This window comes from Silurus aristotelis (genome assembly GCF_946808225.1).
Source record: "Silurus aristotelis genome assembly, chromosome: 16".
Classification (NCBI taxonomy): Eukaryota; Metazoa; Chordata; class Actinopteri; order Siluriformes; family Siluridae; genus Silurus; species Silurus aristotelis.
The window spans coordinates 14,412,927-14,429,468 of NC_139589.1; the positions used below are offsets into that span (position 1 = coordinate 14,412,927).

Here is a 16,542-nt window from a genome sequence, read left to right on the forward strand (position 1 = left end):
ACAACTCATCATTGTTGTTTCAGAGTACCCCTTTATCTGCAGGTTTGGAATCGTTGACATTGCCTTCCTCAGTCTGAATTTAGCACTCATCTCCAGACACCTTTACCGCCGGCCCTGACATAGCAGCAAATACTACTGAGGTAATTGTCACAATCTACACAATTATGTTTATTTTTTTCTGAAAGTCTATGCATCTGAACACAAAAAATTTTTATATATATATATATTTCACTTATTTTTTCTGCTATGCTGTCATTCCTCTGACTTTAACATATACAACTATGGCTGTGTACCATTAAAGTAAAAACTTACCTTATTTCTCATTTAAATTGCAAGATTATAATTAAGATTTAAATTGGATATTAATCTTTCCAGTAGTATATTTCTACATCATTATTCTAATCCTTTCACATTACCTAGATGGGCAAACACTCACAAACATCCAACACTTGAATTGTAACAAATAAGTACGCTCTAGAAGCTACTGAGAAGCAGTAGGCACATTTGCAACAAATATAACAGTTTAATTTTTTTCTTTATCTATTTAATTAGATGTTCCTCTTTTTCTAACTACATTTTAATAGTTTTCCATGCTGCACATGTGCAACCCTGCAGCGAAGGCACAATCTATTTATCAACACTAAAATAATCAATTACTGAAAATTGGATCGCCCACTCCAATAAGTGATTCAGAGCATCTAAGGGAATCAGCAAAGCTTTTAAAATAGATATAAACATGGCAGGACAAAAGTGGTGGAATTGAATTGTTACCCTTCTAATTAGTTTATTGATTTAATTAACTGTCAATTAATTTGGAGAATAAAGTACCACCTTGATTGACACAGTCAAGCACAACACCAGCAATATAAACCTTTAGAGCAGCAGATTTCAGTTCAGTGTTAGTATTTTACAGGAAAATGAAAAGCAGAGTTAACAAGTTGCAGAATTCCTTCATGATTTCATTTTATTTTGAATGTCAGAGCTCTGCTATGTTGCAACAGGCCTCGCCTTGGTGTGAAGTATAAACTGTGCCTATGACAGTGGGAGGGGTGTTTTGACAGCCTGTGAGCCAGATTTTTCCCCAACCTCACACACCCCACACTCGCCTATTTGTAAATGAGTCAAACAAACATGTGGGTTTAGGATCAACTTTCTTAGTTTCAGGCTTTTTCCTTTACTACTTCCCCTCCCTTCTTTATTTTTGTACAATTCATTAAAAAGGGGAACCAATTTAGTTTTTGCAAAGAGATAACAAGCATCAGGGAAAATATTTAGGATGTAAACTGTGAAAACTGTGACCACAGAGGGGAAAAAACAATCAATTTCTACTCATCCATTTTTTAAATAGCTCTTAAATAGCTCTTAACTCCAGAGCTGAAAGAAGGCAATGAGGCCAGGAAATTTTGCAAGAACTGAAAGTCTGATTTTCACACACACCATGACGACTGAACAACTCACCAAAAGGCAGAATTAGACCCTACTATTTCAAAGGCTTAATTAAGTAATAACATTCCAAATGGCAACACAAACTGTAATGTCAAGAGAGAGTCATGTAACATTGTTTTATGTTATAATCTTTTTTAATTATTTTAAAAAAGCAAAACGCACATACAAAAATAGTTACACTTTTACACTGAATAAAGTATAGATGAATATGGCAGCAAATCAATAAATGATTGTTAGATTCAGCACAGATCATCTAAAAACAGAAGAATCTATGAAGAACAAGTGATGGTAATCGTATGAGTATAAATTAAATTAATTAAATAAATTCTATTGTAGTTCAACTGGTACCAGTCTAGTAGAAGGCTCATTATGTTATTTCTGTATGTATTGCACAGTGAACAATAGTGCTCAATCCTTCACTGTCTTTTGAAAAAGATAGAAAAGTCTATTGTTAGCTTCTGATAAGTCATGAACACTTCCTTGCTATTTCAATCTGACTCTAAGTGTACACACCAGGCTGCTGTAATGAAGAGATTTTAAAACACAACGTGCTGCAAGTAAAGGAATTAAATCTGAAAACAAATATGTAAATATATGACACACTTACTAGCATAAGGAGAGTTGGCGGCTGAACCATTGAGGAAGTTGGGTGAGCCGCTTAGGTTGCTCATGGCTGTGCTGCCATAGCCATTCATGCTAGTGGCCACAGTGCTGTAGCTGCTCTGCTGTGGTGTGGAACTTGGCACATAACTATGAGGAGACACGCTGCTTGTGTTACGATTAAAGCCTAAGGAAAATAAGATAATAAAAGAGTTTCTCAAATCATAATCAAAGAATGTATTTAAGTTATTTAGCTGTAAAGTCCAGTTTAACAAACATTGCCCCATTTATGTTGCCATTGTTAGGAATTCATAAGTAGAAGCCATTTTATAGTGTGTCTTTGTCTAAATTTATGAACACCTGACAACCACACGATTGTACAGGATGTAATTAAATGCTGTATCATTACTATGTCCCTTCAATGCACTTGTAGGGGGTATGGGGTTTGTCAGAGTGCTGGGGCGATAAATGTTCCAGCATGAAAATATTTGCGCATAGTGAGAACTTTGTGGAGCCAACAACTTGAGTTTCCTGTCTTCAGCCACACTGAACACCTTTGGAATGAACTGAAATGCTGACAGCACCCCAGACCACATCACCTGAATTCACTACAGTCATATGTCAAAACATAGTGGAATACATACTGAGTAATGATCAGGTGTCCACAAACTTATGGAAACATATGGTCTGTTTTGGTGTGTACATCTTACTAATCTGAGAAGTATGTACCCTAGATGATGGGTAGTTGAGGGTGAGTGTGTTACTTCTGGTCAATTACAGTATTAACACTACTATGCTTGAAAAGGATTCTGCCTGACTTGAAAGTAAGGATAAAAGAGTCTTTTGGATCAAAGTGTCCACATGTAGATACAAATTTCTTTACAGTAAGTTAGTGCTGATTATACATTAATGCTAAAGAGTAGGTGGGAGAGTAATGTACTTAAAACCAACCAGATTTCAGTCCACTCAGATGAATTGTGAAATGGCTCTGTCAGACATGTGGTAGAAAGTTGAGAAATCAAACAAATAGCACTCAGCACAATTGGACATAATTTGAGGTGGACATTTCATAAGGCCTTGGACTCATATCAAGGCTTAGCAGAGTTCTCGAGTTTCCAGCAATACGATAAGATTGCAGCTCGGATGAACTGTACCCTATTCGCCTGATTCTCGTTGAACAAATGCTTGCACAAGGGAGGGAAGTGTCAGTTCGTCTGACACATGTGTGCTTATATTTGTATGTGTGAGTCTTACCCTGACTGCCTCCTTGTGCGGACTCAGACACATTAACAGTGATTTGTCCAGTAAAGGAGTTAACCCCCATCATGCTGGCATGGACAGAGCTGTTGGTGAGCCCTGTTAGTTGATTGTGGTTACGTGGTACATTGTAGAGAGCCTCGGCTATATCAGCAGCCCGCTTCAATATGATCTCCTACACACACACACACACACACACACACACACACACACACACACACACACACACACACACACACACACACACACATTTTTTCAAATTTATTTATTTTCACATAATCATTTGCACATTATAACAACTGTTTCCTCTTTCATAATCACATCTTTATAATGGCAGGTTCACTTCAATCCACTGCTCCAGACAAGTCTAATGTGACTTTGACTAATGTTTATGGACATTATAGGTGAGGAGAACCCACTTAAAAAATGTCATAACCATGCAGATGATCTGATGAAGTCACACACTGAAATTATTGATTTCAAATGTTTTAAAGGTGACACACCCAACCACTGTGATGTTCTACTACTACGCATTTCAAATTGATCTGGAAAACACTTTAGAAACTGAGTAGTATGATTTGAGAAAATCTTCTACCTGGTTGTTATGAGGCATTCCATATAACGCCTCCACCAGATCTGCTGCTCTCTTTAAAATCACTTCCTATACTCACAGGAAAAAAGACAGTAAGAAAAAAGATTTATTAAAGACAGAAAACTGGAAAGACTGAACACTTTTTCCTCCCCCTCAATTCATTCCTCATACATTTTCATTGTATAATGCATGTCACCAACAGGAGTGGATAGCTAAGTTTTGACCACAACTAAGCAACAAGTTCTTCCACAAAGAGCAAAGAAGGGTCAAATTCCCATTGAATAACACCACGGATAGGCGAAAAGCACGTAGCTGTTGCTTGCTCAATTGTTTGGTGTCTGTAGAAATGAATAAGTGCAGTATTTCAACAAAACATCTGGTTTGGATTGAGGCAGAGACAATGAGATCTATGTTCTGCAGGAAAGGTCAGGCAGTTCCACAGAGCTGTACTGAAAGCAATAAGTTTAGGAAAACAGGACACGGCTAACAGCCTGGATCAGAGCAGCGCTATTGCTGTGCTATGTGTCTAATCACGAGAAACAATTACTGTAGCAATGTGTTGAGCATTTCCTGAATCATGATGTGACCTAATGCCATGTCATTAGTGGAACTCCTTTAGCAGTGTTCAGCATTCTTGTTCATGATGTTTGAAGTATGACATGAGAAGTGACTAATTGTGTAACACAATTGTATGTGAAAAAAAAGTGGATAAATTTCAGTCTTTAATCACCATAATAAAGAAATCAAAGCCTTACTTTACCTTCTTTTTTTCCCTAAGAAATTAAATGCAATATAAAGTTTACTTGTTCTATAACCACAATAATTTCCTGTGTGTGAAAATTATTTTTACTGTTTTCTGCTCAGTCCATATATCTTCTGTAAGGGTTCCATGAAGAGTTTATGTAGCAGGCCATGATTTGATCTACAGCAAAAAAATTTGATAACCTTCTCACAAACAAGAACTGTGAGAGAAGTGTGTATCAAAACATATTGCTTCCTGACCAGCCCTAAGCTGATCATACACACATGACTGACACACAAACACACACACAAATGGATGGGGGGTGGTTGAGAGAGAGAGAGAGAGAGAGAGAGAGAGAGAGAGAGAGAGAGAGAGAGAGAGAGAGAGAGAGAGAGAGAGACCCAGATTTGCCCACAAAACAGAGGTTTGGTGGGCAATAAACTGCGTTAGTGTGCTGTCCAAGGTGCTAAATTCACTCAGTTACCAGCATTGTGTTAACTTTTCCTTACTAACATGGCATGCTGCTACCTGCTGGCACAGAGAGATCAGGTATAAGGTGATTAGTATCTAGACCTATACGATTAAAATTAAATGTCAGTCAGAAATTTGGGTGCAAGACTGGACAGTATGATAGAGAGTACTCTAATCTTGCTTAAAAATGTTTAAATAATTTAATTTCAAGATTCATTTCATAATATTGTGTAAAATGGCCCTTTCAGCTAATTTTCTGGCAATTCCTTTTTAGTGTTATTGGTGAATTTGACATTCAAATTAGGCAGATAGAAATTATAATTCACAAATAACATGAATGCTTATGAATGCTTTTAGGTTTATTGTATAAAATATCATTGTCCTAACAAAAAGCTATCTTGCCATCTTTAACTACATTGGAACTTCACTTTTAAAAAGAATAAATTAATAACATTTGAACAACATATGTTCTAATCTGATCAGAAACAAGGTATCTGGTGACACTGTGTGATTATGTGCATGAATGTGCAGGTCACTGAGTGTGATACAAGATTGCTAATAACAAGGAAGTCTACATTCCATTTAGATCACACTTTGCAACTAAACTTAGATGCAGAAACAGCATGCTATCACCATACACTTCCTGATAAACCATATGACATCAGAAATTGAACGACTTAAAAGAAGTGATGATTCCACCAGGATTGACACGTCGTGTGTATGCCTTATTTCCTTTAGTCATTCAGACATAACATTCTGTTAGCCCAGGGGAAGACTTTTTAGCATCATCATCAGACACGGCCTTGATCAATAATAGCTGTAAAAGTGCTGGTCATGTGCTCATTCACTCATCACTCTCTCGCTCACACACACACACACACACACACACACACACACACACACACACACACACACATACACACACACACACACACACACACACACACACACACACACACACACACACACACACTAACAGACTAACCAATAAAAGCTCTAAAACTGCCCAGCTTGCTTTAGCTCCCTTCGGTGGTGGTATGAATGCCCAATAAGCCATTCAGGCTTCTGTCTCTCTCTTCTAATCCCCTTACATGGGCCACTACACCATCTGTCATTCACTGTCTGTCACTCTATTTGTGACACTGTCTTTATTATGAATGTTAGTAATAGTGTTTAATTAATTATTCAAAAATTCCACTGACATTTGTAGCGTCTTTAAGATCTGTGAGGAAGTGTAAATATGATAAGTATTATGGAATTGTGGAATTATAATTACATCAGCACCTTAATAATCTGTTAAAAGGCACCTATTATAAACCTATAGGCAAGTTTACTTCACTGTAATATACACTGCACATGTTCAATGTTCACAAGGTCAATGTTCTTGTACAATATATGTGTGCGTGCGTGCATGTGTGTGTGTGAGAAAGAGAGAGAGAGAGAGAGAGAGAGAGAGAGAGAGAGAGAGAGAGAGAGAGAGAGAGAGAGAAGAGAGAGAGAGAGAGAGAGAGAGAGAGAGAGAGAGAGAGAGAGAGAGAGAGAGAGAGAGCATGTGTGTGTTGAGTTGATGTCTATTCCCACTTATATCTGAGTCAGGAGTAGTAGGAATGAAGCTTACAGTTGAAAAGTGAGTCCCGTCAACAAACTGTTATTACCTCAATAAAAACAAGAAAATCAATGAACAGCACATGGTGTGCATGTGTGTATATGTGTGAAACAGGAAAAAGATGCTGATGATGGCAACTGGGACAGCTGCCAAGAAACAAGTGAGAGATAAAAGAAAGAGTGAAGAATGAGGAAAAAAATGAAAGAGGAAGAGATGAAAAGGATGCAGCATATCACTTCCTATTTTCCGTCATTGTGTTTAATGCTGATCTGAATGTCAGACGTTCAGAAATAATTTATTTTTTCATACTCTATCTATCTATCTATCTATCTATCTATCTATCTATCTATCTATCTATCTATCTATCTATCTATCTATCTATCTATCTATCTATCTATCTATCTATCTATCTATCTATCGCTCTCTCTCTCTCTCTCTCTCTCTCTCTCTCTCACACACACACACACACACACACACACACACACACACACACACACACACACACACACACACAAACTATGACTCAATTACTAGTGGTGGGGCAATAATAAAGTCTGGGCTGCAAAGACTTCGATCGGCTGACCTGCTGGAAGGCACAGTCTGACTTCACCATGATGGATCACCTCTTGGTGCCCGTGCTTATAAACACGCACACACACACACACACACACACACACACACACACACACACACACACACACACACATACATACATACACACAGAGTGCATAGTGCATTGGACTGGAATTCCATGCTAGGTATATTCCTGCCTCATGAACAGTGTTTCTGGAATATGCAGTGGATCCATTAGCACCCTGACCAGGATAAAGCATAATACAATAACATAAAACTCACTTTAAGTAACCAAGCATACACTGAATTGGTTAATTTGGAAGATATTTATTAACTATTTATTATATTATTTATTATTCATTTATTTGTTTTGACTAACTGATATATAAGCAGTCTATAGAATTTTTTAATTGGTGCAAAACACTACTACTAAAGAGAAAGTTCAGACAAGAATTGTAAGACTGATTCACCCTGCTTGGAAGCCTACATTAACTCAAATAACCACTCTTTCCAACTGAGAAGAAAAGCATTTTGAAAAGGGGAACCTGAAGAATGGCCAGGCTGGTTTGTTGGGTTCAAGTCAAGTTTTTTGTGCACTATTCTGTTTAAACACTAGAGACCTTTGTGTATGAAACTCCTTGTTGATTAGCAGCTGATCTGAAATACTCTATCCAGCAGCCATTATAGTTTGTTCAGATTAAGGTTCTTGGGGTTACAGTATATGTAAAAAAAAATTAAAATAAATAAAAAAAAAAAATTTAAAAGGCAGTTTATAATATTAATGAAAATGCAAGATTTAAGTAAAATTCTACCCTATTTCAGGGAAACAAGTCAGCAATTATCGATGGGTGGTAATTATCCATTTTATGCATATATTTGATATAGATTTTATGTTAAAATTAGCTGAAGTACTTCATTTAAATGTCTTGCTGGCTAAATGTACACTATAGTATTATAGTATAAAATCTGTGAATCTCACACACACACATACGGCACACAACACACTCAGACACCTGGAGCAAGTCAACCATAACATGCTTGTTGGAGTGTTTTCATGTACATTTTCCTGGAATTTCACAATTCATTTTTGTCAAACTGAGAGGAAATAAACAAAGGGGGGTGCCAGTGTGAACCCCCTTAAAAAAAAAAAAAACTACACTGATGTGAAACTGCAGTGAATGTTTTCTGATTAGTGAATGTGAAAATGTGTGAAATGTGAAATGCACATTGCCAAGTCCTCTTAACTTGAACCATGTGTGAAACATCTGATATATATTTCATCATGTTGTGTATTATGTGTTTCATCTTTTTTAAATGCATGGTTAATTATCATTGTGTATATTTTATGTTGTTTGTGTATTTCCTAGCTTATTGGTTCTTGTTGTTATTGTTTGGGTTTTCTTGTAGAGCGTTCTTGTAGAGCTTTCTTTGAATCATATTGAAAAAATGTGTGTATAAAGTGTACATTTTAATAACCTATTTAATGCAGGAAGCAATCCTTGACATCTGTTTAAGTAATTAAACACTTAAACACACAGAAAGTCCTTAAAATGTCGCACAAATTTTTATCAATATATCGCTATAACATCAACAAACAAACTCGCAGACGCACACACACACATACACACACACACACACACACACACACACACACACACACACACACACACACACACACACACACACGTTTAGCGATCTGATTGCACTGCTTTCTTTTCATTGTATCTGCACAACTCCTTTCACAATGTGTTTATACTTATCTCATTATCATTCTTTTACACACACACACATACACAACTGAGTCATTTATTGCAATTAGTTGCATTAATTAATGAGCTCACAGACAAAACAACAGCTGGATGAATGTTTTTTCTATTATTAACTGTTTGTGCTTGTTTCCTTATGTATTTATGTGTGTTTCATTCCGCAGGAAACACACAGGCAAAAGATTAATTGTTAAGACACAAATACACATGTGTGCAATCATAAAGAAGTACTGCAGAAGCCAGACTGCAAAATACACACCAAACTAAGGACAAAATCATACACTGCTCTAGCAGCAGCAGACTACATTTAACATCGCTGGCTGACATGCACACACATCCGCACACAAGACACGCCATGGATGATGCAGCAATGATGTAACTCTCCTTGTGCTTCAGCAACAGCTGCTAATGACTCAAGAACAGCAATCATTACTGCACAAGTGTTATCTACAAGCCCACAATGACATCAGAGCAAGCAGTCAGCCATCGCAGTTGTTTTAGAACGCCCAACTCTCACTCTGATGTCAGCTCCACATCCTAAATCACAATTAATCTAGAAATTATCTGTAAATAGCCTTAAAGCCAAAAGTCATAAACAACAAATAACAAACAAAAGATTACAATATGTAAGAACAAGATCATAACTGCCTACCCATCACAATGCTTCTTAGTTCTTAAATAATTCCCTAACTATGCTGGTGAAGAATTATAAACACACATTTGTACTGATACAATGTCTTTGCATGGTAGGGTCAATAAGTCTACTACCATAATTGATTTCATTTCCAATTAAATCAATTAAGATTAAATCAATGTCAGACATTTCATTCAATCTGTAATGTGTGAGTTTGAATACTTTTAATGTTGTCTGTGTATGATGATCATATTGTAGCGATTCCATCAGTGCTGTGTCTTTATACTCAACACTGTTGTCAATAAACATATCAACATTAATTAGGAAAAATAATGTAATTAGGAAATGTTTTACATAGAACAGTTTTTGCTGCTGGGCTCAGACTTTAAGACCTTTTTTGTTCAATAGACACTTTAGAAGTGTGTTGTGAAAATATTCTGGTACTCTATTATACATATGGTACGTGTGTAATAGTATTAGTACCGACTCTGCAACTCTAGTCAGAATTTATAAAACATGCCATACCTTTGGCAAGCGCTCCGGGTCGCCAGGATGTCGAGGAATGACCTTCTGTAGCCGTTGGAACCCATAATCAATGGTGGGCTCATTTAAAGCTGAAAAACAGACAACAGTAATTCTATGACATTATTCTATAGATGACTGGTCTCACTATTAAATGATTGATTGCTGCCTTAGCATTAAATCTGATTATAGATATTTTCTTTGTTGGTCCACTAATAAAGGAACTGCCAGGGCATACCTGTTACAAGTCAAAAATCAATAAATCATTTAGGTCCTGCATAAAATGATAACAGAAGGAAATGGAAGAAAATCACACTCCAGTGAAATAATGACACATTTAGCAGCATGGAAAATGCAACTAAAATATACAGTTGTACCAATGGAAGCTATTGCATTTCCCCATGATTACCGGCATTTATTCTAATTTAAGTGTAAAAGTCAAGTACAAAATCTTGTCTTGGGATTTGAAGGATGGTGCATTTTGTATAGCAATTACTGTACATGGAGTCTTTATCTTGTCAGAAACATGAAAGTGCATCAGTCATCTAAAAGAATTGAAAGACTGAGAGAAAGATTTACAAGCTATTTTACAAAAGTTGGTTCAATAAGAGAAAGAAAATGGAAAGGGGAAAAAATATAGTCGCATTTATGGCAGTGCATGCTTTTTAAAAAGCTACTGTTTAAAAGCAGTTTGCAGGTCATACATACTTGATATCGAAGTGTTGTTCATTTTTATAAATATATTTTAAAATAGGAAACTGTAGGCACTAGTTATGCTGATCTGGTTTGGCTGTACTGGTTTGGCTGTACTATACTTCTTAAGCCATGATGTGGTCCAAATTTAAGGAATTCAGACCATGAACTTTTTTATTTATAGTATTGCATGGTTCAAAAAGTACTTTTTTTCCACCATTTTATTAGGCAGGAGTTTTTAAATGTAGAGAAAAGAGGAAGAGAAAAACAAAACGTGGTTTGGATGGTGTGAGTGTGAGGGAGTGTTAGGGGGTAATGGGTTACAGAGAGAAAAGGGAGTTGGGTGCTTTCCTGTCAGTTAAAGCAGATGTTCACAGTTCAGAGAATTCTAATAAAGTTATAATGACGTTAGTATGTCGTCTAATATAAAGGGAAAATTAAGAAACGTAAGTAGGTGTTGCTCAGGCTTTTGAATAGAAACAGAATAAGTCCAAAAATGTTATTTATTTGCATTTCTGAGTTAGAATGAATTAATCAACTTTCAATGAACATGATGTTTACACAGTCAGAATGGTTTAAAACAAAATTCAGCACACTGAATCGTGTTGCTGTATTAAAAAAAAAAAAAAAGTGAAAAAATATTTGTTAAGTGAACAAATTACTTGAAGGGTGGGAGAAAATGGTAAAGTATGAAAAAGGATGTTCACTAACGTGAATAACTGGTAAAGAAATAGAGTAAAATTTCATACCTGAAGAAAGAAAATAGTAGTAAATGAAATGTGAAAATCAAAGGGGAACAAATGCTTTTCAGTGTGTGAGTATGTGAAATAAATAAATAAGTAAACTTTTGCACTTCCAAGGGTGATTGTGGGAGCGGGCTTTTTAGCAGTTGATCATCTCCACCTGTTTGCATAAACTTCTTTCCACAACTGAGGATTTTTACCCCATCTTATTGTGTTAAAGGAATGGCCCAATGGTTTAGGGTCCAACCACATAGACAGTGAAACCTCCAGTGCCAAAATGGATGGAAATTATTTAAACTGCCAGTTTAATTAGGTAGTAAATGTAAGAGAGCTACAGCTCGAGTTGGAACCTGTTTATTATGAGTTTATGGCTGTAGTAAAGTTGCTCAGCATTTCTGTTGAACAACAACAATGAATGGCAAGAATGTATTTGTAAGTCATCAGCAAATTCTTTTTTACAAATTACACATATCTGGAACAACATATGTCTGGCAATATTACCGCACACAAAACATGGGTTAATATTTATGTTATGCAAACAACAGTAATGGTCCTGCTGAATCTCTGCTGCTGATTAAATGTTGAGATGAATTTGCAACTTTCATTGGACTTAACATTTACATTTGCTGTTAACGGGGTTTTTTTGTTTTGTTTTTTTTGTTGTTGTTTTTTAAAGAACCTTTTCTTTGCAACAGTAGATCTTTGTCTATTTACCACATTATTGAAGAACAAATCCCACTTACACTTTATTTCATTCCAGTCAGTTCTCTATTCTAACTGAAAAGTGTAGTTAATCACTGACCTTTTAGTATGTATAGTTATAATATTTATCAAATTATCAATTCATTATTTAGCTGCACACAAACATATCTCACCTGCTGATGTAGATGGAAAAACAAACTGGAAATAAATTAAACTAATAGTCTATCATACACTGCACATTTTTAAACATCTGATCATGAAAAATCACTGAATACAAAGTAACTTAAAATTAATACCTAGACATTCTTAGATCACATTACATGTTCAAAAATAACATCATCTCATCTGAACTGAAACAACACACCAAGTTTTACAGAATGCCCCAAACCTTTCTTAGAAAAGAAAGAGCCTTTACTCTAATTTTTTATGTACAAACACACACACACACACACACACACACACACACACACACACACACACACGTGAGTCATAAGTAAATCCACTGATATGATTTTTCATAATACTGTACAGTCATCAGTCAATATATTCTTAATGCCCTAAACAATGGAAATATACAAACCTTCATCAACTGATATGTGCAATGTTTTATACACTGACTGATTCGGTAAGTCAGTGTATAAAACTCTATGCCATGTGCCCATGAACCCTCAAACTAAAATGGGGAAGTGGGACTTTTGTTGGCCCAAACATTCACTAAAGCCAGTAGAATAATTTCTGCATATAAAATAAGTGCTAACCACACCATGAGTATTTATAACTTGGCGTAGCTCTTCCTTTGCAAACTGTTTTATTGTTTTCTTCGTACTCCCACATGGCTTCAGTTTGCTTGGGGATGCTGGTTTATTGTTCTCCCTGGGCATTCATAGCGGTTAACCGCTCCAAAATAGCACTGGGGCCAATATGTAGCTGTTATGTTACATGCTAACTTCTCAATGCTAAATGTAACACGACATGTGTTAGCTGAGCAAGCATTAGTGCTAATATAATGTAACAGCATCTTGTATTGTTATGCATCCTATACTGCATTGCCATACAAACGTATTGCAGTCATTGTTAATGCAATGTACGCATCAGATTTATTTGTTCCTAAATTGTTACTTCTGATTGGGAAATATGGACATATCATTAATGAAAATTTAGCCTTATAGCTAAAATGGAATGCAACTAAACAGGAGTTTAGCTAGCAAATGAAAAAGGGTGATATGAATCCGGAGCTTATTCTGGAAGTACCAGCAATGAGGTGTCTATTATTCTTGTTTCAACTCTATAGAGCTGGTATACTACACAATGAAATTAAAAAATGTTGCTTGAGAACTGATGTGCTACAGAAAACATTACAGAGCAGAACTAAATAGGACTGCATAAAGTGCATGTGTGCAAATGTATGCAAACAGCTCAAGGCAGTAAAATAATTACCAATCATGGAACATAGGCACATTTTCAATATACACTTAGTGCCAATTTAGAGAAGCAATCCACCTAACAGTTCATTTTGGAAGTGGACAAAAACTGTATAACCCAGAAAAAACCCCAGACAGTGTCGACACAGACTGTAACTAAGCTCAGTACTAAACCGGTAAAACCAGAAGCTGTGATGCAGCAATGCTACCTGCTGCTCCAACATGTCACCCATACCCACTGCAGCAAGAACAAGAGCTTCACTACCCACTATGTACGACACACCCTGGTTCAAATCTTTACACCTTCACGACAACTCAGGTTAAATTTTCTCTATAATTCCTCTGAAATAAACATGAATGCAGTGCAAACTCTCTCTGCTTTCGCATCCTGAGTCCTTAGTGGGGGACAAGATTCTTCAAACCTAAATAGGAAAACAATTCAATTACTTTGCACTTGCATTAATTCCATTATTTTTGCATTACTCATATTTAAAAAAAATATTTACTGATTTCTATGCTTTAAGTTTCAAATGACTCATAACACTGTGAGTCTATAATTTTTATAAGCTAGCATTTGTTGGCTGTTTTTTTTTTTTTGGTTGTTTGTTTTTATTAATGAATTATTGCAGATTAGCATGATGCTTTGTATCCCTGCACCTCTGACATGTTTGGCAAAGTGCTCAGCATCAGTGCATCTGTTAAATCAATAAATGTAAAAAGATAAATGTTCTCTGCTTAAAAACAAGTGTCAAAATCCAAAAGACAGCTTATATCCATAAGATTCAGGGCATGTGTTAATTGAGGCTATCAGGCTACATTTTCTGTGGATTTAGTCATTATTAGGTTGTTTGACTTTCACAGGGGGCCTTAATAGACTGTTTCAATAATATTAAACTGCAAAAGTTGCCAGAACAAAAATATTAGCTGGTGTCAAGGAAAATGTCAAATTGATATGATAGAAATTACCTAAGCAATGAATCTCTCTCTCTCTCTCTCTCTCTCTCTCTCTCTCTCTCTCTCTCTCTCGCTCTCTCTCTTTTTCACTCTCTCTGACCACACTGGGAGTGATCCCTTGCAATCAGACAAATCAATGCTCATTGAAATTTCATGAGGACAGATGCATGCCTCATCATATTTCACAATAATGATCCAGAGAGGAGGATGGTGAACTGTGGAGGGTGGGTGTAATAGGAAGGGGAACAGAAAGAATCAAAGAGGATGTCCATGATTGATCGGCATATAAAGTGAGTATATGTCATAGGTTATCTCATGCTATCAGCTATCATTGTTCAGGAGTATATCTTAGATCACAATATAAACAGCTAGCATATTTATACATTACAGTAACAAAAAGTTAGGCATAAGAACTATATTACATTTCCAGACCCGAATTAAATGCCCTATTTGGAAAAGCAGGTCCTGCTAGTTTAACTAAAAAAATTATATTTTCTGCATGTCCAGAGGACCATCTGCCATGACATCATAAACTACCAATAAAGTGTTTTTACCTCCTCCACATCTTTGGCTTCTCATAGCCTGTCATAGTGTTGCAGTAATGAACATGGGAGTGTATAGCAATCTCCTCAGCTTGGTTTTACCCTCCTCCAGGTGTGATCTGGAAGTGAGGGCTCTGGGGGATCGATCCTTGCAGCAGGGCAGCGTTCGATACCTCTGAATTATTGCTTCATTCTTCCCTCCTTATTATAGATGAGTTATTTTCCCCAAGCCACCCCAGTTTAGGATCAATAAAGAATCTTGTCTTATTTTCAAACTTATTCTTATATCTCACCTCCCCCTCCCCCTTGCTATCTGTTATCCTTAAGATGTATAGTTTGACATTTGAGATTTGTGTGGTGGGAAGGGGAGGGTGGTGTGTGTGTTCTGAAACTAATTAAAGAAAAAATACGACCCTGCTGAACTTAAGGGGGTGAATGTACCTCCTCATTCGCCATTTCTGCTTATACAGAATAAGTCCAAGGAAAATTAATGATTACATACAACTGTGGTGTCAATCTAAGCCACATACTTACATAGATGTGTGCATTCCCTCTTTTAATACACCAAAGGCAGCCTACAAAGGCCATGAAAATGAGCTGATACGATGGATCTGGTTGGTTCAACAAGGTAGAAATTCTGGAACCGGACAACTGTGATTTAAATGAGGTGTGACAGTTGAACTCTAATGGCAGTCTAAGCTAAATGTCAGTCAGCCTGCACAACAATTACATCAATGCATAATGCTTAGAGCAATTTTTTTATTTATTTTTTTTTTTTTTTAGATAAAAGTGGGTTTGTCAACAGGGTTTGTCTTGCTATGTATTGGTTTATTGATTGCTTCTTCACACTTCCTCTTTACAAACCGCCAGCACTGACACATACTTTCACGAGTGACAGGGCACCTCCACTGTCAATTATAGAAGATTTATTAGGTACTGTGTGCCCTTTGCAACTAAATGAGGGCCAGAGTGGGAACAATGAAACAAACAAAGAAAAAAAGTCAAAGTGCAAGGAATGTAGGAATGATACTGCAATATTGTGCCTCAGCTATATGCTTAAAAGTGAGTAGGCATTTTCAGAATAGACCACAATGCAAAAAATAAAAAATAAGTCAAAGTCTTCTAATACAATTTTCCATAGTTTAACTCTCATTGTTCATCTTAGTTGACTGATTCTGGAAGTTACAAAACCTGACATATCTCTGGCACTTTCCAGGTAGCCACAGATTAGCACCTAGCTGGAGTCTGGCAGGAGGCATCGATAGCTCTGCCTGTATT

The 16,542-nt window shown here is 36.4% G+C and overlaps 1 protein-coding gene across 2 annotated transcripts in view; it reads right to left on the bottom strand.

Annotated features, from left to right (window-relative positions):
* The window catches only part of ebf1b (EBF transcription factor 1b), a 99,484-nt gene that overhangs the window by 4,525 nt on the left and 78,417 nt on the right, over positions 1 to 16,542 (bottom strand). For both annotated transcript variants that reach the window (XM_083565156.1, XM_083565155.1), the window contains exons 11-14: positions 10,213 to 10,301; positions 3,899 to 3,964; positions 3,301 to 3,478; positions 2,054 to 2,233 (exon numbers count right to left, since the gene is read on the bottom strand). In XM_083565156.1, the coding sequence (XP_083421282.1) occupies positions 2,054 to 2,233; positions 3,301 to 3,478; positions 3,899 to 3,964; positions 10,213 to 10,301 (513 nt within the window). The remainder of the gene's footprint in view (positions 1 to 2,053; positions 2,234 to 3,300; positions 3,479 to 3,898; positions 3,965 to 10,212; positions 10,302 to 16,542) is intronic.